The sequence below is a fragment of the Equus quagga genome, chromosome 1 (assembly GCF_021613505.1).
Source record: "Equus quagga isolate Etosha38 chromosome 1, UCLA_HA_Equagga_1.0, whole genome shotgun sequence".
In the NCBI taxonomy this organism is placed as follows: domain Eukaryota; kingdom Metazoa; phylum Chordata; class Mammalia; order Perissodactyla; family Equidae; genus Equus; species Equus quagga.
The window spans coordinates 147,066,023-147,088,441 of record NC_060267.1 but is presented as its reverse complement, the minus strand read 5'-3'; the positions used below and the strand labels follow the sequence as shown (position 1 = coordinate 147,088,441).

Sequence of the window (22,419 nt, the reverse complement as noted above, 5' to 3'; positions counted from 1 at the left end):
CTTCAGTTGTACATCAATAAAGCTTTTAAAAAATGTCCAAGGGCCTAAGTCAAATTCTTTTGGTTACTTTATAATAACCAATAATGGTACAACATTTAAGGAGGCCCTTTGCTATGACTGTACTATTTTGGACTGTGCATTTCCTTATTTCTTTCAAGGCCTTTTCACTTCCCTTCACCCCTGGCTCTCAACCCCCTCATGGAAGTGAACATGTAACACTAAATACTAATACTGTAATAGTAAGTCGTAATAGAGTAACCAAGTTGATGAACTCTAATTCACAATCAGTAGAACTAAAATGCAAGACCTTACATGTCTTGAATTTATCAAGCTTTTACATTTTAATCTTATTTTCTAAATCCCTTCCAGGAGTTAGACATTATAAATTATTTCATACTGATTATTTTAAACATAGGGGGAATTTCTCTCTTATTTGCTACGGAGCTGGTAACTGATTTAACATATACCAGTGTTTTAAACCAGCTTACTAAAATTATCTATATAGATTATAACCGCTTTAAGGACAGGGTTAAATCATTTATCTTGAGTCCCCAATTTACAAGCAGAGTGTCTAGGACAGAGCATAGTAGGGAAAGGGAAAAAGGATATGGTGTAAGACAGGATTAGGAAGAAAAAGGGTATGTGTGGGTGCAGATCATCCAGGGCCTTGTAGAACAAGAAAAGACCTTGGGTTTTATTCCAATTGTGATCCTAAGCCACTGGAGGATTTTGAGCAGAGGACTGGCATGGTCTGACATATTTTGAAACAAAGATCACTCTGGTTGCTGTGTCAACAATTGAGAAAGTACAGAAGCAGGGTATATACCAAAGAGCATACCAAGAGAAATGGGTTTACACGTTTACTGAAAGAAAGATACAAAAATGTTCATAGCAACTTTATTCATAATAACCACAAACTGGACACCACCAAAGTTTCCATCAACAGAATGATTCATAAATTGTGGAATAGTCATATAATGGAATACTACAAAGAAGTAAAAAAGGAACTGTGGCTACATGCAACAACATGGACTCATAGACGTAGTGTTGAACAAAAGACACAAGAGTACATATAATTATTACATTTACATGAAGTTTTAAAACAGACAAAAGTAATTCATGGTGACCAAGGTTAGAATAGTGGTTATCTGTGTGTGGGAGGGACATAGGACACCTACTGGGGTGCTAGAAACATTCAATATCTTCATCTGGGTGATGGGTTCAAGGGTATACATAAAAACCCACTCAGATGTACACTTAATATTTACACACTCTACTGAATATCTTACCTCAATACAAAAAGAAAAAGTATTTTGAAAGAAATTGTATTAATGGAGAGATATAGCCATGTGTTAATCAGGAGTGTTGTCTTCCAGATAACTCCGGTTTTCCTCTGAGGCATGTGGAAGAATTACACTCCTCCTTAAACTCTGGTGTGGCCATGTGATTTGCTTTGGCCAACGAAAGCACTTTAGGGGCTTATAAGTGATTTGTCATCCTTTCTTCATACTATTAGACTTTGTGGGCCATACACTCTGTCATGACTACTCAACTCTGCCATTGTAGAGTAAAATCAACCACAGACAAAACATAAATAAATGGGCAAGGCTGTCTTCCAATTAAAACTTTATTTACAGAAACAGGCAGAAGGACAGATTCTGCTTGTGGGCTGTAGCTCGTTAACCCCTGGCCTAGAGCAAAGTCCCTGGCTAAGTTGAAAGAGAAAAGTTGTGTGCACTGCTGAGATTTTGTGGTTGTTACCGCATGGCAACCTAGCCCATCCTGATAGAGAAATGGGTTCTGTTTTAAAAAAACTGACACACTGAACATTGGCTTAGTAGGCAGGAATTTAGGAAATTGCTATTGAAGGATGAAAGAAATAATCTATGCAGGGGCAATTCATGTTATGGAGTAGGGAAACCGTCCCTTGAGAAAACCTGGAAGGCAGAGAATCCATCCTTGACTAAAGACAAAAAAGATAAGAAAACAAAGTATTTTATAGTTCCTGTTGGCTGCATTTGATAAAATGTATAGGAAAGAGATGAACTCAAAGAATAATTCATCAATTTGCAAGCAGAAATGCAAGGGAATAGAGAGAGATCACGAATTCAAGAATTTACTGAGTGGGATGAGGCCACTTCTCAATTACAAAAAGATAAAGTAAGAAATCCTTTAATCCTAAGGTTGGTTAAAGCTCAGTTTTATAGCAAGGATCAAATCACTGGGTGACTATCACACCTACTGTTAAGATCTCTGAATGAGTTAATGACTGACTAAAAGTCCAACTAAAAGTATAATGTTGGTTAATCCCATAAATTGGACAAAATGGCTCAAAGAAAAAGAGACTAAGGGTATGGCTCTTCCATAAAGCCTGAAAGCCCTAGTTACCCAGAAATTAAATTCAGGGAGGCATGTGAACATGAAAGCAAAGAAATATAGCAAATCTAAGAAGTACACATTGACTAGATGCCCCTTTTGGGTCATCTTCCTCGGGTAGGTGACGAGGACACTCTGCAGATAGGAAAGCAAGTGAACTGAGTATCTAGCAACCAGAAGGGCTGACTGAGTCATTCTTCTAATATTTTGTTAAATTTACTTACTTTTAAATCCCAGAAGAGCCAGAAAGCATCTGTAAAGGAAAGTAGCAAGTAAATAGTATGCCATTTTCTCCTAGGGTTGAGCTTACAAAAGGAAAATGGATATTAACTCTTAAGCAGCATTATCTTTTTCTGATACTGAATGTAACCTTTTTATTACTGAAGTATTGTTTTGGTCCACTAAATAGTTGTCCACTCTTTTTCATCCAGGTTTCTTTGGAAATTAAAACTTTAAAAAAACTGAGACGTCTATATTAAGGAGGTAAAGACTTAATATTACATAGTAGATTTATGTGAGTATATCTGGATTTGAATCCTGGCTTTACTACTTATTTTTAGCAGGGCAAATTGTAGTCTTAAGTTTGTTTCCTTAACAACATTCACGTAATAAATATTTGAGCCACGTGCTAAGCACTGAGCTTAATTCTGGAAATATAATTTCCTAGTCACAAAGTTTCATTTTTAATTTAGTTTCATTTCTTAATTTGTAATATGTGGATAACAACTATGCAGCAAGAAGTCTAAGGCAGGAGCACTGTGAAGATCAAATGAGACTACTAAATGGCTTCAAAAGATCATAAAAACTGTACAAATATTTACTCATCCAAACATTTACTGAAATGCCAGGCATTGTGCTAAGCACTAGAGATATAACAATGAGCAAGCCATATGGTCGCTGCCCTTATAAAGCTTACAGTCCAGCTGTGATCAGCAAGTAACAATAAAACGTGCTAAGTGTATGGCTGGGAAAGAACAGGGTATTTACGGAGTGCGCAGTAGGAGCACCTAGTCTAGAGAGCATCGATGAACGCTTCCTAGAGGAAGTGGTATATAAACTGAGACCTGAAAGATGAAGAGAAATTGTATCTCATCCTAAGAGTAACGGTGAAAGAGGTGGAGTGATAGGACCAGACATGTCTTAGTGGAACAACCCAGCTGCAATGTAGAAAGTGATCAAAACCAGAGAGCGAGACTAATTGCTATAATTTAGATAGGCTGATGGCCTGAATTAGGACAGCAGCACTAGAGAATTGAGAAAAATTTAAATGGTAGATTAACAGAAAGGTTTTTGTGGGTGGATGTGATGAAGAGAGAAAAGTCATGGATAACAGTTTTTAGCTTGGGCAAGGGCAACCGAATGGTTGTTGGTAATTTTTACTGAGTGCCATTTACTGAGAGAACATGAGAGGAGGAGCAGACTTGGAGGCAAAATCAATGACATGTTGTGGCGCCTAGAAGACAGCAAAGTGGACGTAAGTTAGCAATTAGATATACGAATTAGGAAAGGTCTAGAAAGGAGATATGAATTTGGGAGTGCATACAGCTGGTAACTGAAGCCATGGAAGGAGATGAGATCGGTTAAGGAGATGATGCAGAATAAGAAGACAGCCTAAAACAAAATTTAAGAATCCTAAGAACACAGGTATTTAAGGGAAAGAGTTGCCTGCAAAGAAGACTGAGAAAACCTACCTGGAGACTGTATCTCCCTGAAGACAAAAACAAGTATTTCAAGGAGAGTGGTCAGTGATGTCGAAGAGGGTAAGAACACTGACAAGGACTTAGCAAGCTTAGAGCAGTTCGAGTGGCAATATGGGAGACTGGGACTACAGACAAATCTTTTAAGAAAACAAGTAGGAATGAGAGATATAGGAACATAGAATTTCTAAAAAATAGTACTTACTATAGCTATGTTCACTGATAAGACCGGTAACAACTACCTTATAAAAAAATTTTTTAAAAAAAAAGACTGCATGCAGTTACAGAATTACCTAATACAGAAAAATAAAGTAAAATACACACTTTTTTTTTTTTTTTTTACAAACAAGGCTAGTTTGTAGCAAATTCTCTATTATTCAGGGTCAATTTAAAATCCTTGGCTTCTTTCTCCCCCCGCTCAGTACATCAGTACATGACGCAAACTAATTTTCTATTACCTTATGTAAAATATATACTGGAACGTCACACAATGTACAAGACTGCAGAAAGCAGAAGCAGCTTTCAGGTCTTCCAACCATTCTTTCAATAAAGCACTTGTCACGAAAGAAAATACTTCAAACTAGCGGGAAATTACCGGTAGATTTTGTTTGTTTGTTTGCTCACTGTGTTGTTTTTCCAAATATTTAAGCTTACTCTCTGTTAACCAAAACCTCAACTTGACCATTCTTGCTAAGTATTTCGTTAATATATAATATTTGCTTTTCTGTTCTAATGATGTATAACAGAATAGGGCCCTTTAATCTGGTTCAACATCAATTACTGATTTATAAATGCTATTGTGAGCTACTGGAAACTATCAAGGCCTTTACTGCACCTTTCCAGCTAAACTTGAAATGTTGGAATCAGTCTCCCCTATCAAGTATTGTCAGTTTGCCCAACTTGCCCTTGTAACTTTGCTTCTACCGGTAATTTTCCCTGTCCCTCAAAATGAGATAACCTACACTGGGGGTCTATTGGCACTTTGGGAGAGGTAATTCTCCCAGCTGTCCTATGTACCCCTGGGGGGGGGTCCTTCACATTTTAAGGCCCGCAGAAGCCCCTTACTAAATGTGACAACAAAAGAAGCCGCCTATGTTTCCCAAGATCCTCTGGAAAGAGGTGTTACTGTCTCTGATTGAGAACCACTGAAACAGTTTTGGGTTTTAGGCTCTTATGGAATCTACCTGGATTGCTCAAGGCATCAGTTTCTTCTAAATTCTTGGTTGTATCTTGGTTCCCTGAATTTGCTGGATCAGTGACTACAGAATAATGTGCTACAATAGTTAAGACAAGACTTTAGCATGAGTTTTCAAACTGTACTTGAGAGGATCTCTACGTTGGGTCCTATTTTAAATCATTTTACATATTTGGCTTTACTGTAAGATTTCCTTTTCATGGTTAACATAAATTTGAAAAAAACTTTTACCACAAAACGGATGTTGCACTAAAAAATATGGAATTGTTACAACCTGTGGACACAGCTGCTTCTTGAGAGCTAAATATTTCTACTTGTGCACTGTCTTAAATACAGAATGTGTGGGGCAGTTTCAAATTCTACAGTAAATCTATTTCCAGCAACTAACAAAATCTGACATTATGTCACTTTAAAGGGTTTCCTTTAAGCAAGCTTTCTTTATAAAGCAATTAACACCCATGCAGCTAGGACAAAGAAGCTAAGACACCTCACACCCCCTTATCTTGGAGTGCAAAAATCTTTTTTCCTTATCTCATGTGACAGAGCCAAACTTCTGTCTAGAGTAGAAAAAAGAACTGCTAATGGGCAACCGTTAAGATTCTATACTTACCGTAGTCCTTTCACAGGCAAGCTGATGTAACGGCACCCAATTCTGAAAAATTCAGGGGAAACCTCCAATAATTGCTTAGTCTGATCTCCAAACTGCAGGAAGCCTCCTAAACCAGCAATTTAAAAATATTTCTTGCTCCTCTGACTAAAATTTTCTTTGATTACTTCCTCTAGTGGTAATATCATTATCACTGGGGTAGGGGGGTGAGAGGGCGGGAATTTGTCAATATTCACTTCAGATTCAGAAATGTGTTTAAAAAAAAGTCTCAAACATTTTGATAGTTAGACAAAATACCTCCATTGTATGTACGTTCTTCCTTTTCAGAAACTTCTGAATTTGCTATTTGAGTTTCTGCAAATTGGCTCAAACATATATTCAAGGAGTTGATTATTTCAGATTATATGCATCATAATTTTAACACTTTGTTAAAATAAGAGCTAAAATTTCTTTGAAATGCCTTAAAAACAGACTCCTAATTCAACTCACATTCAGTACTAAACTCCTTTAAAAACAATTATAAAAGCAAAAGACAATGACTTTGTCATCAAGTTTTTAAAAAGATGTTTGCATGTTTTAGTCTCATGCTGCCTCTTGAGATAAAAAAAAAAAAAAAAAACACCTGTCAGAAGAATTTGAATTGTGATCAATTTGGATGAATAAACTTGGTGCTTTCCCACAATCCAAATCAGTAAACCTGAAAAATCAAACAAATTTTTGTTTTTAGAATTGGATTCTGGTTGAGTGTTTCAACGTTGTACTACAAAGGCTTATGGATTAGATTCATTTCTTCCTCTTACGAGATCATCCCAATGCGGCTCTATTTCAGTTGTGGCAATCCTAAACAGGGCATGGAGATGCTCATCTGTCAATGGCTGGCTTAAAGTGTGCTGATTTCGAGTCAAATATGAAAAAGCCTTTTCGCAGATTTCGCTACTATCAAATAAGGATGCCACCTTACAGGCAACCCCTTTGATAATGGGGTAAGATTCAGCAGACAATCCAGCATAGAACTGCCCTAAGTCTTTGATTCTGTACTCATTCCAAAGGTTTGTATTTGCCTGAAGTTTTGTTAGCTCCACCCTTACTGAGATAGGTGCATACTCAGGTTTAAAGTTAAATGGATTTGCAAACAGTTCTAAGTCCTTTTTAATGAACCTGAGGTCCTTGAAATGTCTCTCAAATTCTTTTTGTAGGCGACAGATCACCACTTGATATCTATCAGGATCAAATATTTTTTGATCTTCTTTATGACGCTGTTTGAGCTCATCAACAACTTCTCTGAAGGCAGCAAAGTGTGTCAGATTTTCTTCCTCAATATGTCTGTGAAGTAAACTCAGTTTACCTTCAAAGGTACAAATATGGTCAAAGGCAGCAGCAGCAAACACTTTACTAACTCTCAAGAGCTCACTGAGTTCTCGAAGGTGGTCCATAATATCCACCAAGAAGCCAAAGTCACAAAGCCATTCCTTGTCTGTGAAATGCATAGTCGTTGCCCCTACTGAAACCAAGAATGTTTCTATCTCTTTTCTTAGTGAAAATATTAGTTTTAAAGTTTTCCCTCTTCTGAGCCAATTATTCAGACATCGTCCATTAACCCTTTCACCATGCTCTGATTCAGATTCAGTAAGTAAAGCCTGAAATTCGGGTCGCCTGACGCCTCTGGTCTTAATCAAAACGATCCATTCAGATATGGTATTTATGATCTGATTAACATCTACATCGTAGGAGCTCAACAGTTCCAAGTGAAGAAATCCCGAATAATGGATAACATTCCAACAGTTGGGGCTTACAGCCTTTTCTCTCATATACGACACCAGTCCTGAGTTCTCACCAATCATCCTCAGAGTGTGGGTCGTGGTTAGTCCAACCATTCGCTGCAAGCTAAGCCCTGCTGCCTGCAGGGCCTCGAGGATTGCCGCCATGAGGGCCCCGACACTGAAGTGATGAGTCAGGTTGATTATGGTCAGAAGCTCTTCTTGCACCTCCAAGTCCTGGCCCACGCCGCGGACAAAGACCAGGAGGTAGTTCTCATACGCCACAAAAGCCTGGTCGTCCAAAGCAAGGGAATAGGCTTTAAAGTCCTTGGCTCGGTTAAAAAGCTGACTGCGTAGATTCTGGTTAATGTTCAGGACCCTCTGCCGTGTGAGCTCTGGAGATAAATCAATGCCATCCAGAACGCTGGCGTGCTCGGGCAGCACATCTCTCAGCATCACCTCCATGCACTGGTACACAAAGTCCCCCTCGCCCCAGCCGCGACCCTTCAGGGCCAAGAGGCGGGCGAGCCCGAGGCCTGCACGCGCAGCTCTCTCCTCGGGAGTGAGCGGGGCGACCACGGGCGAGTCGCCCTGCCGCAGACGCTCCACCAAAGCCGCGCGCTCGCCCTCCGCCACATACCGCTCGTAGTAGTCGTGCTCTGCCTCGTAGTGGCGCCTGACGTCGCGTTCCCGGGTGGCCACGACGAGGCGGCGACAGACCAGGCACAGGGCCCCTTCGCCCTCCGGAGACTCCACCACCAAGTAACGCTGGGTCCACTCAGACCGGAAAACGCGAGACTCGTCGACTTCCATTTTGCTCCTCTTGGGCGTCATCCACATTTCACAGGGGGCCTCAAGAGCAGGGCCGACCTAACGGCGGCCGCAAAAAAACCGAAGGAGCGGGAGCGAGCGCCAAGCACCTCCTCCGCTCTGCGCCAGATCACCCCAGCAGGGGTACACCAACCTCCGCCTACGGCACCGCCGTTCCTATTGGCTGGAGATTTCGTATTCCCTAGCCCTAGGAACGAGCCAATAGGAAGAGCGAACAGTGATTTCTAGCGCGCAGACGCATATCCTTTGAGCTAGCGGGCTGAAGCTGCTTTAGGGAGGGAGGAAGAGACCCAGGAACCCACGGACTTAAGAAACTTGACTGGCATTCAAACTATCCAATCAATAGCTCCCTGGCTACGAGGCGGCGCTGTCACTGGAAGATGGGGCAAGACGGCGTAAGCAGAGTTCATAGATGGGCGTAGGCACGAAGCTCTGAGTTGATTGGCTGAAGGCACTTCCGGTGAGCGTCTAGACGTAACCTGGGCTCTTCTGGCGCCAAAATGTCGCTTGTAGCAGGGGTTATCCGGCGCCTGGATGAGACAGTGGTGAACCGCATTGCAGCAGGGGAAGTTATCCAGCGTCCGGCTAATGCCATCAAGGAGATGATTGAGAACTGGTATGGAGGGAGTCGCGCCGGGCTTCCTTAGAAGCTACGACCTAACGGGCCGCTTCTCAGGATGGCGCGGACACGCCTCCCTGCCCTAGAGCGGGGCGGAGGCGCGTACGGCGCATGCCCCCAGCGGAGGAAGCCTCAGGCTGCTGCTTTCTGTCCTCCCGGGTACCGCGTGTTTTGAGTGTCCTCGCGAGATTTTTCTAGAGCTGTAGGGGGCGCAAGTAGAAGGGCTAGACAGGATTGTTTTAACCATGCCGTTCACTGAGAGAAGTGGTTTTAAAGTTATGTGTGGAGAAAGTGCAAAATTTAAAACAAAAATTTTCGGTGGGGAATAAAATCTCCCTTCATCCTGCAGAGGGTACCATGCTATCAGCTTCTGACTTAGTCCGGAAATCATCCATCCACATTCAAGAGTACAATTCATTTTGAGTTTTATTCTAAATAAATTGTCGGGATTTTAAGACAGGCCGATGCACTTTGGATTTAACTTGTGATTTCCCTATTGACTAATTAGTGACCCAAGTTAAGTGTTTTCCTGCCCTGTACTTTTGGGGCGGCACTTCGAAGATACCTGATTTTATGGGGTATACCATGGATTCTAAAGCTTAGAACTGTCACACAAACAGTGTGGAGGGAAGAGATTAAAAACTTGGAAAGAAAGGTGAGTGTAAACTGTAAACCTCAAAAAAGACAGATGCTCATAATGTGCTTGAATGTTATGTCAGATTCTTTGTTTTAGAATCAGTTGATGTCGATAAAGGCCATACGTTAAAAGAAAAAAAAAAAAATCCCGGCAAAGAAAGGTAGGTTTGTAAAGGGATTTATCGTGAAAACATAAACAACCATTCATGGTAATGGGACTGAAAGAAGTGGGTCAGAAAGGACCACTGGGTGAAAGGAAGAGAATTAGAAGGTAGACAAAAAGGAGCAGGAAGCTGGGGATGGTTTTTCCTTTGGACTTTACTTATATCATTTGTAGAGGCTGAGTTTTGTTTCTACCGTATTAGAATTAACTGATAGAACAACTTGGGCCTGTTATTGTACTGGGCCAGAATACTGTACAACAAGACTACACGTATTAGCTCAGTGGCTTATAGTTAATTCTATAAGCAGATATTTTTGTATGGAATCCAGTTATGTTCTTTTCAATATGTAAGTCAAGATGGCTAATACAACTTCAATTCAGAGGCTCCTGAGAAAGATCTTTAGTATTTAAGTGACTTTTTGTCTTATTTCTGAATAGAGTTTTCGGAGTGAGTAGATGCCTGTCTTTCTTGTGCAGCTCCAGGCTGAATTTGTTTTCTCCAGCACGTGCTCTGTGCTTCTAGGCTACTCTTGAAGGTACAAAAGATTTATTGGCTTCTAAAGAACTTTATGCATTGCCATTTTTTTCTTTCCCTCAATGTAAATATTCTTAAAGAAAAGGGAATAGTGGAGAGGAATGTTTAGAATTTTTTTTTAATGACATTTTATTAGGGTCATTTAGGAACCTGAGGCTGAGTAAAATTTGAGTAACAGATGGTAGAATTAGTTGAGAACAGGGTAAGAAAAAGGCATGTGTTAAAAGATTCTACTTCTCACTTCACTTTCTTTCCTAGAGGAACAGAAATGGTGCTGAATGTCCTATTAGAAATGATGGTGGCCCCCATCTGCCCCTCTCTTCCCTCTCACACAGCACATAAACTGCTAACAGTGTAGTCACAGAGCCTGTAAGACAAAGGAAAAACACATTAACAAGACAGTCTTATCTGGAATTTGTTCGTATCCCTTGGCTCGTATTAAAATATGTGCATTAGAGTAGGTGCAGACTGATAAATTGTTTTTTCTGTTTGATTTGCCAGTTTGGATGCAAAATCCACAAGTATTCAAGTGGTTATTAAAGAGGGAGGCCTGAAGCTGATTCAGATCCAAGACAATGGCACTGGGATCAGGGTAAGTAAAACCTCAGAGGAGCAGGATGTGTGTGCACTTCATGTGATACCTCTGCAGGATGCAGCAAAACCTTTCCCTGTTCTGGAAATTCTGGGCTTTTGTGGATGGGATTGTTTGACCAAAAAATTCAACACCAGCAATAAGTATTTACTGAGTACCTCTTCTAAGCTGGGCACTGTTCAGGGGAAAAGGAGATTAAGGAGTGAATCATGAGGCTGTTTAAAGGTGGAGTGTTCTGGGCGGAAAGAACACTACATCAAAACCCACCAATTGGAAGCAATGCCTGACATGTTTAAGTACTAGCAAGGAGGCCAGTGTGTCTAGAACAGGGCGAGGGAGTGGAAGAGTAATAGATGAGGTCTGAAGGGTAAGCAGGCCGATTGTGTAGGACCTTGTGGGCCATTGTAAAATCTTTAGCTATTACTCTGAATAAGGTGGGATACTATTACAGGGTTTTGAGCAAAGTGGTGACATGGTTTGGCAAGTTTTCCAAGAACGCTTTTGTCTACAGTGCAGAAAATAGACTGCAGTGGGACAGGACAGAAGCCATAAGGAGGCTGTTACAGAATCCAGGAGAGGGATGATGGTGCCTTGGACCAGTTTGGTTCAAGTAGAGATGTAAGAAGCAGTGATAATCTGGGTTAATTAGGAAGACAAAGCTCTCAGAATTTGCTGATGTAGGGTGTGAGAAAAGAGTCAAGAATGATTTTAAAGTTTTGGCCTGTGCAAATGAGGAAAAGAGTTGCCTTTTACAGATGGGAAAGACTATAGAAGAAGCACGTTTGGGGGAAGATTGGAAATTCATTTTGGGGCATGTTAAACTTACGATGCCTGTTAGTTGGATACGTCTGTGAGTCTGGAGTGCAGGGTAGAGGTTTGGGCTAGAGATAAAAATTTGGTGTATTGTATTTTGGTGGTATTAAAAGCCATGAGACTCATGTGAAAAGATGTTCAACGTCACTAGTCATTAGGGAAATACAAATAAAAACTACAATGAGATACCCCTTGATATCCATCACGATGGCTGTTATAAAAATAAGTAAATAACAAATATTGGCAAGGACATAGAGAAATTGGAACCTGTGTGCATTGCTGGTGGGAATGTGAAATAGGGCAGCCACTGTGGAAAATGGTATGATGATTCCTCAAAAAATTAAACAGAATTACCATATGATTCAACAATTCCACTTCTGAGTATATACCCAAAAGAATTTAAAGTGAAGTCTTGAAGACATTCATATACCCATGTTCATAACGACATATTTACAGTAGCCAAAAGGTGAAACAATCCAAATATCAACATATGAATGGATAGACAAAATGTGATATATACATACAATGGAATTTTATTCAGCCTTAAAAGGGAATAAAATTTTGACACATGCTACAACAGGCATTATTCTAAGTGAAATAAGCCAATCACAAAAGGATGAATATTGTGTGATTCCTCTTACATGAGGTTCCTAGAGTAGTTAAATTCATAGAGACGGAAATTAGAACAGTAGTTACCATGGGCCAACCATTAGGGGAGTAGGGAAAGGGGAGTTTTTGTTTAATGGGTACAGTTTCAGTTGGGGAAGATGAAAGAGTTCTGGATATGGATGTTGGTGATGCTTGCACAACAAAGAGAGTATACTTCAAGCCACAGAACTGTACACTTAAAAATTGTTAAAATGGTAAATTTTGTTATGTATATTTTACTACAATTAATTGTGTCTGTAAAATGTATCTGTAGATTTTTAGTACAGAAGTCTTCTAATAATAATTTTTGTAAAATCCATGAGACTGGATAAGCTCATCAAGAGAGTGAGTGTAGGTAGAGAAGAGGTTCAAGATGCCGTCCTGGGTTACGCCATTGTCAAGGGAGATGAGACCGAACCAGCAAATGAGACTAGTGAGAGAGAAGGATCACCAAGGCAATGTGGTATTCTGGATGCCAAGTGGAGAAGTTACTGCTCATTTAAAAACTCTTCCCCCAGGAAGAGTGTCTTCTTGGATTCAGTCAACAAAAGAAAAATGCAAAACGATTTGGAAAAATGAGTAACATGATTATTTACTTATTTTTTTGTATCTTCTAGAAGGAAGATCTGGATATTGTGTGTGAGAGGTTCACTACAAGTAAACTGCAGTCTTTTGAGGATTTAGCTAAGATTTCTACCTATGGCTTTCGGGGTGAGGTAAGCTAAGGATTAAAGAAATATGTGCAGTATCCTCATGTGATGACATTTCTGCCACTTGTCAGCATATGTTTCTCCACGTATAAGTAAGATATGATCGTTTTTACTTGTTAAATGTACCAAATCTAAACAAACTTAAATTCACTTTTTCAAAACTGAGCATTATTCATAAATACTTAATACACCATAAACTGTATCTGCAGAGGCCCCCAGGACATTATGTGTCTCTTGAGAGAAGAACACAGCACCACCTACAAAATTTTCTTGTCCAGAAATCAAATGTGAATCTGATCAACACTTAAATCTAAGCACTAATATAAAGAAGAAATGGGGGTGGGGGGAATGGTAAATGATACTAAGATTGGGAAACTGCATGGTAAAAGACTTATTGCCTTCAACTAATAGCTGCAAGGAAAAAAAAGTAGAGAAGGGAGCCAAAACATGTAGATTAAAGGAAATTTAAGAGGCATATGAACCGGCTCCTATGTATAGGTCTTACTTGGACCCTGATTTGAACAAACTAAAATTTTTTTGAGACAGATATTTGAACACGGATGTTATTAAGGAGAAGTTATTGTTAATTTTCTTGGTATAAAAATAGTATCGTGGGTTTTTTTGTGAGTCTTTATCTTTTAAGATATATACTGAAATATTTGTGATTGAAATTATATGATATCTCATAGGAATATGTAATGTAGAAAATACATAAAAATATTTTTAAGAATAAAATAGGATCTGATGTTTTTATGACATACTCTGTAGATATCTTTTCATTCACTGTATATAGGCCTACATAAAGTTTAATGGCTGTGTACTCTTCTGATACACATACGTACTGTAGTTTATTCCTATTCGTTTATGTTCTTTGCCATTTTTTCCTTTTTAATGCTCTGGTGAATATTCGTGTACATACAATGTGTTTGGTTCAATTATTTCCTTAGGAGAAATTCATAGAAATAACATTTGTAAGTAAAAATATGCATACTTTTCAAACAGTTTGTATTAGTCTCCTATTGCTGCTGAAAAAAAACACCACAGCCTTACAGTTCTGGATGTCAGAAGACATGGGTGTCCCTGGGTCTCACTGCACTAGAATCCAAGTGTTGGCAGAGCTGTATTCCTTCCTGGAGGTGGCCCTGGGCTACCAAGAGAAACTGTTGGGAGTAGTTATTTGGGGGGAATGAGAATGAAGGTGGGGGAGGGGAATGGAGCTGATTATTTTCCACTTTAGGCCTTTCCATAGTTTTTAAATTTTATATCATGTGCATGTATCTTATTTATTTATTTTTTTTAATTGAGGTAGCTGTGACCCAGTCACTTCAATTTAGATCAAACTGGGGTTGTCTCAGTCACCCTCTGGCTCACAGTGAGCCCCGGGTTGTTCCAGGCTAGGGCAGTATCAGACTGTTTACCCTGAGGCTCCCCTGATTTTAAGTATGCCTCAGGTCAAGGCCTAGCAAAAGTTTCATTCTGCCTTTGCAGCTTCCTGGGTCGATTTCTAAGCCCATGGGCTCCTGGAGCCTTAGCCTGGATGTGGGTTATCTTTGGGGCTATTTCACTGTAATTAAACATGGCAGATTTATTGAGAGATTTCTGTTTGCCATCCATGGTTCTCAGTACTTTGTATGTACTAACTCTTACTCTTGACAACTCTGCATAGTGGGTTCTGTTATTACCCTGGTTTACATATGAAGAAACTGATGCTGGGAGATTAAGAAATATGGCCAGGGCACACAGCTGGAAAGTGGCCGAGTGGGGATTTGAACGCTGGCAGTTTAACTACAGAGTCTGTGCTCCTGTCCACTTGCTCCAGTGCAGGACCATCTGCCAATGGCTCTCTCTCTTCCTAGTGTTATGTAGTATTATAGTACTGTGTGTATTTAATATCCTTCCTTACACCAGTGTCAAAATCATTTACATTTTTACTGATGAAAATTAGCTCAGTTACATAAACCAGAGAAATCCGGCCTAGGACCTGGTCATCTCTGAGTGCGATCCATGTTCCTTGTTAATCAACTGAACCTACCATGGGTTGTATTCACTGTCTCCCCAACCTATCACACAGACCCATCACAGTGCCCAGGTTGCATTTTTATGTGCTATGATGTCCCTATGAAAGAAGATAGAGATTCCAAAGGACTTGGAAACCAATCTTGATTATATGGGGAGAAAATGGTCATTTTTTTAAAATTTGGTTGTTCTTAATTGCATAATCTTTAATTTACATTTCTAAACATAGAATTGCCTACAGAAAACAGTTTTGAATAACAGTAGACAATATTATCTATTTGGAGTGACTCCATTAGCCATTTCTGAAGGCAAGTTTTTAAAATTGTTGGAAGACAAATCATTGAGAATATTAAACATGCTTGTAACTCTACACCTGAACACAGTTGCTATTAACACGTTAATGCTTTGGTGTGTTTCCTTTTGAACTTTTTATGTATATATTTTTCCCTTGTTCTAGTAATTATGCTACAGATTCAATTTGATATCCTCCCTTTCGTTTGAAGATGTCATCAAAGTGAATGAGGAGATGCTCATTGTTGCCATTTGTTAATACAAAATGGAAGAGGCAATTTAGATAACCTTTGCCTTGATGAGGTGACCGGAGTGACCCAGCAGGGAGTTTTCCTTTCATTCCATTTCCTTTTCTTCCTTAGGCTTTGGCCAGCATAAGCCATGTGGCTCATGTTACTATTACAACTAAAACAGCTGATGGAAAGTGTGCATACAGGTATTATGCCGTCGTCTTTTATTCAACTATATTCATCCAGAAGTGTGCTTTTGCTTACTTCTCAAAGTAGTCCTATCCAAACACCAATTTTATCTTTTTTGGCTGAGATTTTGGGTAAGTTTTCTTTCCTCCCTTTGGGTTAGTTGATAATCCACAGAGATGATTATTAGGTAATAATCTTCATAGATTCTTAAAAGATAAGATGTGACATATTACAAGTGCCTAGCAAGACGCCTGTTACACAGAGGTATTCTAAGTAAACAGTAGCTGTGGATGTTATTCTGTACCTTTTTTCCTTTAGTAGGGTATCGCTGTGGGCTGATTACAGGACCACGGCTGGAGTACCAGAGGCTCATGGTTCCTTAGTGGGCTCAGGAGCCATCAGCTCCCTGCCGTGTGTGCATGCCTGTGCTGGTGTGCCTGCCCATGGGTGGCCAGTGGTTGTCTGTTGGGCTAGCACAGTTATCAGAGGCTGATGGAACAGCCGTAGAACAGAACAAAAACGGGATTTATGGAATCAAAAATCACACCTTTGTTTTTATAAGCACTAACCACTCACTAGTGGAAGACAGGTAGGAGTACCTAATTCTTACCCAAAAAAGAGAATTTTTTTCATCATACAGATTTTGTAAATTAATATAGAAAATAGCTTCAACAAGGGTAATTCTGCCTATTTCTCAGTCTTCAAGAGACAAATGTGTGAAGTAATAGAAGATGGAGCATTTCGGAGTATACAGTGCTAGTGGAGTTTAACTCTGTGTAAATTATAATTGCCCTAGGATCTGGGTGGGCTGATATGATTAGACTCCCTTCTCACAAAGCGGGGAGACTCTTGTGAGTTAATGTCTTCCTAAGTAGCCTAGGACACAAGTTCCGTTTCTTTACCTCTGGGATCATGTTATGCCTGTTTGGGACCTCTAGTCGCTGGCCTTCCATGGCAAGATGAAATCCAGAGTCGTCATCATAGCAACCAGCACCCTCCCAATGTGCTCCCAGTCTACCTTTCCAGCGTCTTCTCTCCACACTTGCCCAGCTGGTGTGTGTCCTAAAGCTTCTATGCTTTTGTTTATGTTTTTCTCTTCCCGGACGGTCTTCTCTGCTCTCCCCACCTGAAATATTCCTCTCTAGAGCCCAGATGAATTGTCATCTCTTCTGTGCCACTTTCCCTCACCCCTGGCTGAATGTTTTCTTCTCTAGATCACTTAGCACATTGTTCCACACCTTAGGTCAGAGTCTGTCCCCTCGCCAGATCAAGAGCTTTCCAGGGCCTTTCTTTATTACCAGGGCCTTACAGGCCTGAGACATGCTGTATAATAAATGATTACAGAATTACTGAGAAAATTTTACTGTCCTCTTAGGCAGTGGTAAAACTCTTATTTGTAGTTTAGAACTCAGGAACTAAAAAGCAACATTTGTTAGAAGAATAGGGATTTTTTTTTTTTTAAGTATCCAATTAGAATGGTTAAGAAAGTAGAGGAAAAATAAAGAGGAAAGTGTTATATTAAGACAGTAGATAACATGGCCATGTTTTAATCTGTGGCTGGTATAATTTCCTCTTTTTCCCTTTGGATAAGTATCCTGTTTCCATTAGATTAATACTCTCTTATGTTTTCTGATTAGAGCAAATTACTCAGATGGAAAGCTGAAAGCTCCTCCTAAACCATGTGCAGGCAATCAAGGGACGCAGATCACGGTAAGAATAGTACCTGGGCGGGTAAATTGTTGAAAAAGAGCTTTGTATAAATATTGAAATACAAAATAAGATTGTCTCTGGGTTTTCAAAATAATAGTAAAATGAATCTTTACTAGTTAATAAAAGCCCTGGGATACCACTCTCTAAGCAAGAGAAATGATTATTGGCTTTTGGAGCATGGCAGCCTGCTCACCCCTCACCTTTTTTAAGAGGCTGGGAGATTTTTTTGTTGGGATGGTAGAAATCAGTGATGAGTAGTTGGCATTGAAAGAACCTTAAGCTTGGCTCCAGAACGTGTAGAGTCCCAGCCTTGTGTCCAGAGGCAAGTCGTCTAATGTCCCTTCACCTCACTTTTCTCGTCTATTAAATGGAATAGAGAATACCTGCCCACTCGGAGGGTGTTTGAGTAATATGACTGTAGAGAAAGTCCATTATGCTGCCTTATTTCTGTGGTGCCACGTTTGGTCTCTTCCTATTCTGTGATCCCACGAAGTACCCCACTGTCATGTTAAGCTGTCGTGTTCCACCCCTCCACCCCAGCCCCAGCTAGAGCACATCTCGAAGGCTCGATGAGGCAGGCAGGAGGCAGAAATGAATGTGTGCTTCTAAGTGCGCACTAAGAGGGATACTGTACCAGGGTGACCACGATGTGATTTCCAAAAACCCCAAATGATCTCAGAAATTTGGTAATTATTCTTAGTTTGAAAGCCGTGTGGTATTGTAATTGTTTGTAAATATATGTTTGCCCCACTGAATGTTGTGCTATCCTGGGCAAGACTGCTTTATTTGTCTTCATATTTGAGAAATCAGTAAATGAATGTGGGAGGCAGGAAAAATATCCTGTTTCCCTCATTAAGGCTGCTGTATCTCCTGCCCCCCCCCCCCCCCTAGTTAGTGCTTAAAACTGTGCTGTTGGTAAATATAGTTAGATATCCTGCCTTAAGACCCAGCTTTAGGTGGACAGCTTGGGTCTTTATTTCCATATACTTGTATGAATTTACAAGAAAAATTAATCTTCCATTCAGGTGGAGGACCTTTTTTACAACATATCCACGAGGAGGAAAGCTTTAAAAAATCCAAGTGAAGAGTATGGGAAAATTTTGGAAGTTGTTGGCAGGTACAGTCCAAAATCTAGGTGTGGGTCTCTGAGATCTGTCACCAAAGGAATGTGTTCCAGTGCTTATAAATTGAGAGCAGTTGCTGAGCTAGATGGAAAACAACCATACTAACCTAAAAATGGTTTCAGATCAAGGTTTAACGACCAGTTCTGAGTTTTCTCTCATCTCCCTGGGAGAGAGCATTTGGTGCTGTATCAGTGAGGGTTCTCTAGGGTAAGCAGAACAAACTGACTCTATCTAACCCAAGCAAAAGAAATGTAACGGGAGGCCAGGAGGGACTCACTAAGTGGGAGGAAGTGTGGACAGCTGCTCCTTGGGGAGGACAAGGACCAGTGTGGCTTCAGGGATTCAGTGGAGTGACCCTGCTCCAATTGTTTTCCTTCTTTTCCTGGCTCTGCTCAAGAGTCTGTTTCCTGGGAGAGTGCATCTGATTGGTGTCGCTTGGGTCCCCCCGCCGTGTGCCCACATCTATGGAGAGAAGATCTCTTGATTAGCAGTCTAACTAAGGATATATCAAGTGGAATGGGGAAGAGTAGTTTCCCAAAAGCAGATTAGGAGCTGTCAACAGAAGAAGGGATTCAGAGCAGGGAAAACAACATTATTATGTCCATGGTGGACTTAATCTGCTGGTACAGCGGCTCCAGCATGAGCTCCCTAAGCCTGCGTGTCCTTGAATTGTAACAGAGATGTGTTAACTCTTTTTAGTATTTCTAGAAAATCTAGAATGAATAAAACATTTGCTTCTAACAAAGTGGGACAGATTTATACATCAGGTTTCTTTGCTTTTCCCTGGATTGTATAAATCACTAACAGAATATTTCTTATCTCCTTGAGATAAAGGAGTTCTAGTTGGATGTTTTAGTTTTCGGTGTGTAAAGTGACTTACTGTTACTGAATAAATGCATTTTGCTAGACACAGTCCTTCCGTTTGTGGGGCCCATGGAGGGAGGAGTAACAAATAATAGCCAAGTGAGAGAAGGCTGGGAGTTAGTGGAGTGGGACCTCAGGTTAGGAAGAAGTGGGTGAGTAGGAACCTGTTTTGAGGGCCTCTGAGAGAGAGTAGAATAGTGCAGGGGTTCTTAAAACTAGGTTCTCAGGCTATCCTTGAGGCAGCCCAGACCTTTCGAGATACTGAAAATAAAAGTGTAAGCAAGGAGGAGATGGCATTGAAATATCCTTGAGTCTAGTCAGCAACCTGTAAAAGCTCTGTGGGACCCTGATTTTGTTTGATTCAGGCACATTTAGCATTGATAGCTCTATAAAGTCTCTGCTGGCTTATTTTCCTGTGGGTAGAATATGATATATGAAGATATTTTTGTTTCCATATATCTCTTTTTAGATCACTTAACTCCACCCATTTATTTAACTAAAAGGGGCCTCTGAGATGTATTGTGCATTTGGCCACTCTTTGCTTACTGTTTTTTTTTTTTTTCTTTGCCAGGTATTCAATACACAATTCAGGCATTAGTTTCTCAGTTAAAAAAGTAAGTTTTTGATTTATTGGGGATGGTTATGTATTATAAAGGAAAAGAGATTTTTTGTAGTTCATCTGTGGAGATGTTATGATGTTTCAGTCACAGCTGTGAGATAATAAGTTGTGTCTTCTGTTCTTTTTATCAGCAGGGTGAGACAGTAGCTGACGTTAGAACACTGCCCAATGCCACAACCGTGGACAATATTCGCTCCATCTTTGGAAATGCCGTTAGCCGGTATGTTGATAACTTATATTAAAAAAAAAATCTTCCACTTCCCATGTCTTGGTTTATCATTTCATCACATTATTTTGGAATCTGTCAAGATAGCACCTGCCTTAAGAGTTTGCTTTAATCAAATATGCAGGCTTGTTTTCATGCTTCTGTTTTGTTAGTGGTGTCATTATTTCACGTAATCAACACTTCTGGGTGTGTGTTGTCTCCTAGATGCTCTGGCTATAAATCAGTGTGTTCTCTCTAGATCTCTATCTTCAAAAGACTTACAATGCTCCCCTCTTCCTTCTATTTCCATTATCATCACTTTAAGATTTCATTTATTGTAATTCAGCAGTTATTAATTGCTTCCCATATTCCAGGCTTTGTGCCAGAAGTTAAGGATGTAAAGCTAAATAAAATATTTCCTGCCTGTAAAGACTTCCCTGTCTGGGGGCAAGCAGATTTGTGTCACCAAATCTTCATTGTCAAGGAAACCCTAAGAAGGGAACTTGTTTGCATAATAGATTCCTTGTGGCAGTCCCCTCTGCAGGTGACTCCGTCCATCACAGGCTTTCCATCACAGGCTCCTGCTAAACCTCAGGACTTTACTAAGTCCAAAGTGCCTGTGTCATAATCTGAGGGGAAAAATCTAAGACCCTTCGATATGCCAGGCATACAGCAGCCGATGCTGGGGTACACAGATGAATAAAATAGCCCATGACTTCACTTTTTCCAGTTATCTTAAAAGCAGCAGCAGTAGTCCCAGCACCTAGTTTTTTACTTTGAAGGACAAATTATTCATTCTTTGAACAAAACAAGTTCCTAACTAGAGAACAATCAATTTGCTTTTAATTACCCTTTTTTCCTAATTAAGTGCTAAGGAATTAATTTTTTTAACTTTGTGAATTGATTTTTTAACTGTGCTCCCAGAGCAAAGAGAGAACTCTGTTATACAGTGAAACTTTTAAGAGCTTGCCGACTAGGTTTTAAAACTCAGAATTAGTTATGCAATTTCTAGGGACTGTAAGAGATTAGAAGTCTCCTGGAGCAGCATTATTCAAAGTGTGTTTCCAGAACACCAGCCTCAAGACATTTTGGGAAGAAACAGTTTGCTGGTTCATTGTATATGGAAAACACTGCAAGCTATACCCCCTGCTCAGAGACTCAGAGCTCACATTACTGAGTTACTGCCTGACAAGCTTTTATCATACATTCAGCAAATGCTTAATTAGTGCTTGCTGTTTGCTGGCTGCTGTGCTAAATGGTGGAGATATATAGTAGGGAATAAAGCAGAAATGACTCTTGCCCTCAGAGGACTCACGTTCCAGTTGGAAAGACATGAAATAATTATGCTCTTCATTAGTGGTTGTGTCAGGTACCTTGAAGGAAATACATAAGGCACAATGGGAGACTCTCAGCCTCATGGAGAGGCACAGAGAAGGCTTTTTGAGGAAGTAACCCCTGAGATATGAGGGATAAGGAGGAATTAACTAGCTCACGGTAGGTGAAGAGGAGCTTTCCAGGCAGAGGAACCAGCACTAGGGAAGGCCCTCAGGCAGAAATGACTGGCTTGTGAGGACCCTTTCACCTGGTAACCTCACCTCCCCATACACACACTGGGGAACACCATGCTGGAGCCCCATTGTGATGGTATTCAGTATAGTAAGGGATTCAGCAGAGATGAGTTCTTTGGAATCTCAGGGATTTAGTTACTGAGATACATTAAAAGTTTCAGCAAAATAAGATCTCGGAGCTTGGACTTGTCATTATGTCCCAGCAGTTAAATCAGTGCTTGGCATATAGCATAAATGCTGAAAACACTGCCTGGGTAGGTAGGTGGGTGGGTGGATGGAAGGACGGATGGAGGGGCCCAGAGGATCTCAATAAACCAAGTGTCGGGTTCTCATTTGGCAGAGTTAGCTTATGGGAAGGAGCCCTGACTTTTCCAACTCTGGTTCTTTTATAATGTTTGAGTTTTTCACTGTTTTCAAAAGCCTC

The 22,419-nt window shown here is 40.3% G+C and overlaps 2 protein-coding genes across 6 annotated transcripts in view; one reads left to right on the top strand and one right to left on the bottom strand.

The window, feature by feature from the left end:
* Positions 1-881: 881 nt before the first annotated feature.
* On the bottom strand, positions 882-8,597 carry EPM2AIP1 (EPM2A interacting protein 1). Its single transcript, XM_046668045.1, has 2 exons — positions 5,879-8,597; positions 882-2,629 (listed from the first exon to the last, which is right to left on the bottom strand). The coding sequence occupies exon 1, from the start codon at positions 8,470-8,472 to the stop codon at positions 6,646-6,648; it is 1,827 nt and encodes a 608-aa protein (XP_046524001.1). The 5' UTR covers positions 8,473-8,597; the 3' UTR covers positions 882-2,629; positions 5,879-6,645.
* A 335-nt stretch (positions 8,598-8,932) lies between these two features.
* Positions 8,933-22,419, top strand: part of MLH1 (mutL homolog 1) — a 42,060-nt gene continuing 28,573 nt past the window's right edge. For 3 of the 5 annotated variants that reach the window (XM_046670949.1, XM_046670979.1, XM_046670986.1), the window contains exons 1-8: positions 8,933-9,079; positions 10,918-11,008; positions 13,087-13,185; positions 15,849-15,922; positions 17,543-17,615; positions 18,641-18,732; positions 20,175-20,217; positions 20,354-20,442. In XM_046670949.1, coding sequence (XP_046526905.1) covers positions 8,964-9,079; positions 10,918-11,008; positions 13,087-13,185; positions 15,849-15,922; positions 17,543-17,615; positions 18,641-18,732; positions 20,175-20,217; positions 20,354-20,442 — 677 coding nt within the window. In that variant the 5' untranslated portion in view covers positions 8,933-8,963. Of the gene's footprint in view, positions 9,080-9,111; positions 9,242-10,917; positions 11,009-13,086; positions 13,186-15,848; positions 15,923-17,542; positions 17,616-18,640; positions 18,733-20,174; positions 20,218-20,353; positions 20,443-22,419 lie in introns of those variants that run through there. The other 2 variants (XM_046670960.1, XM_046670969.1) reach the window with 2 other exon arrangements.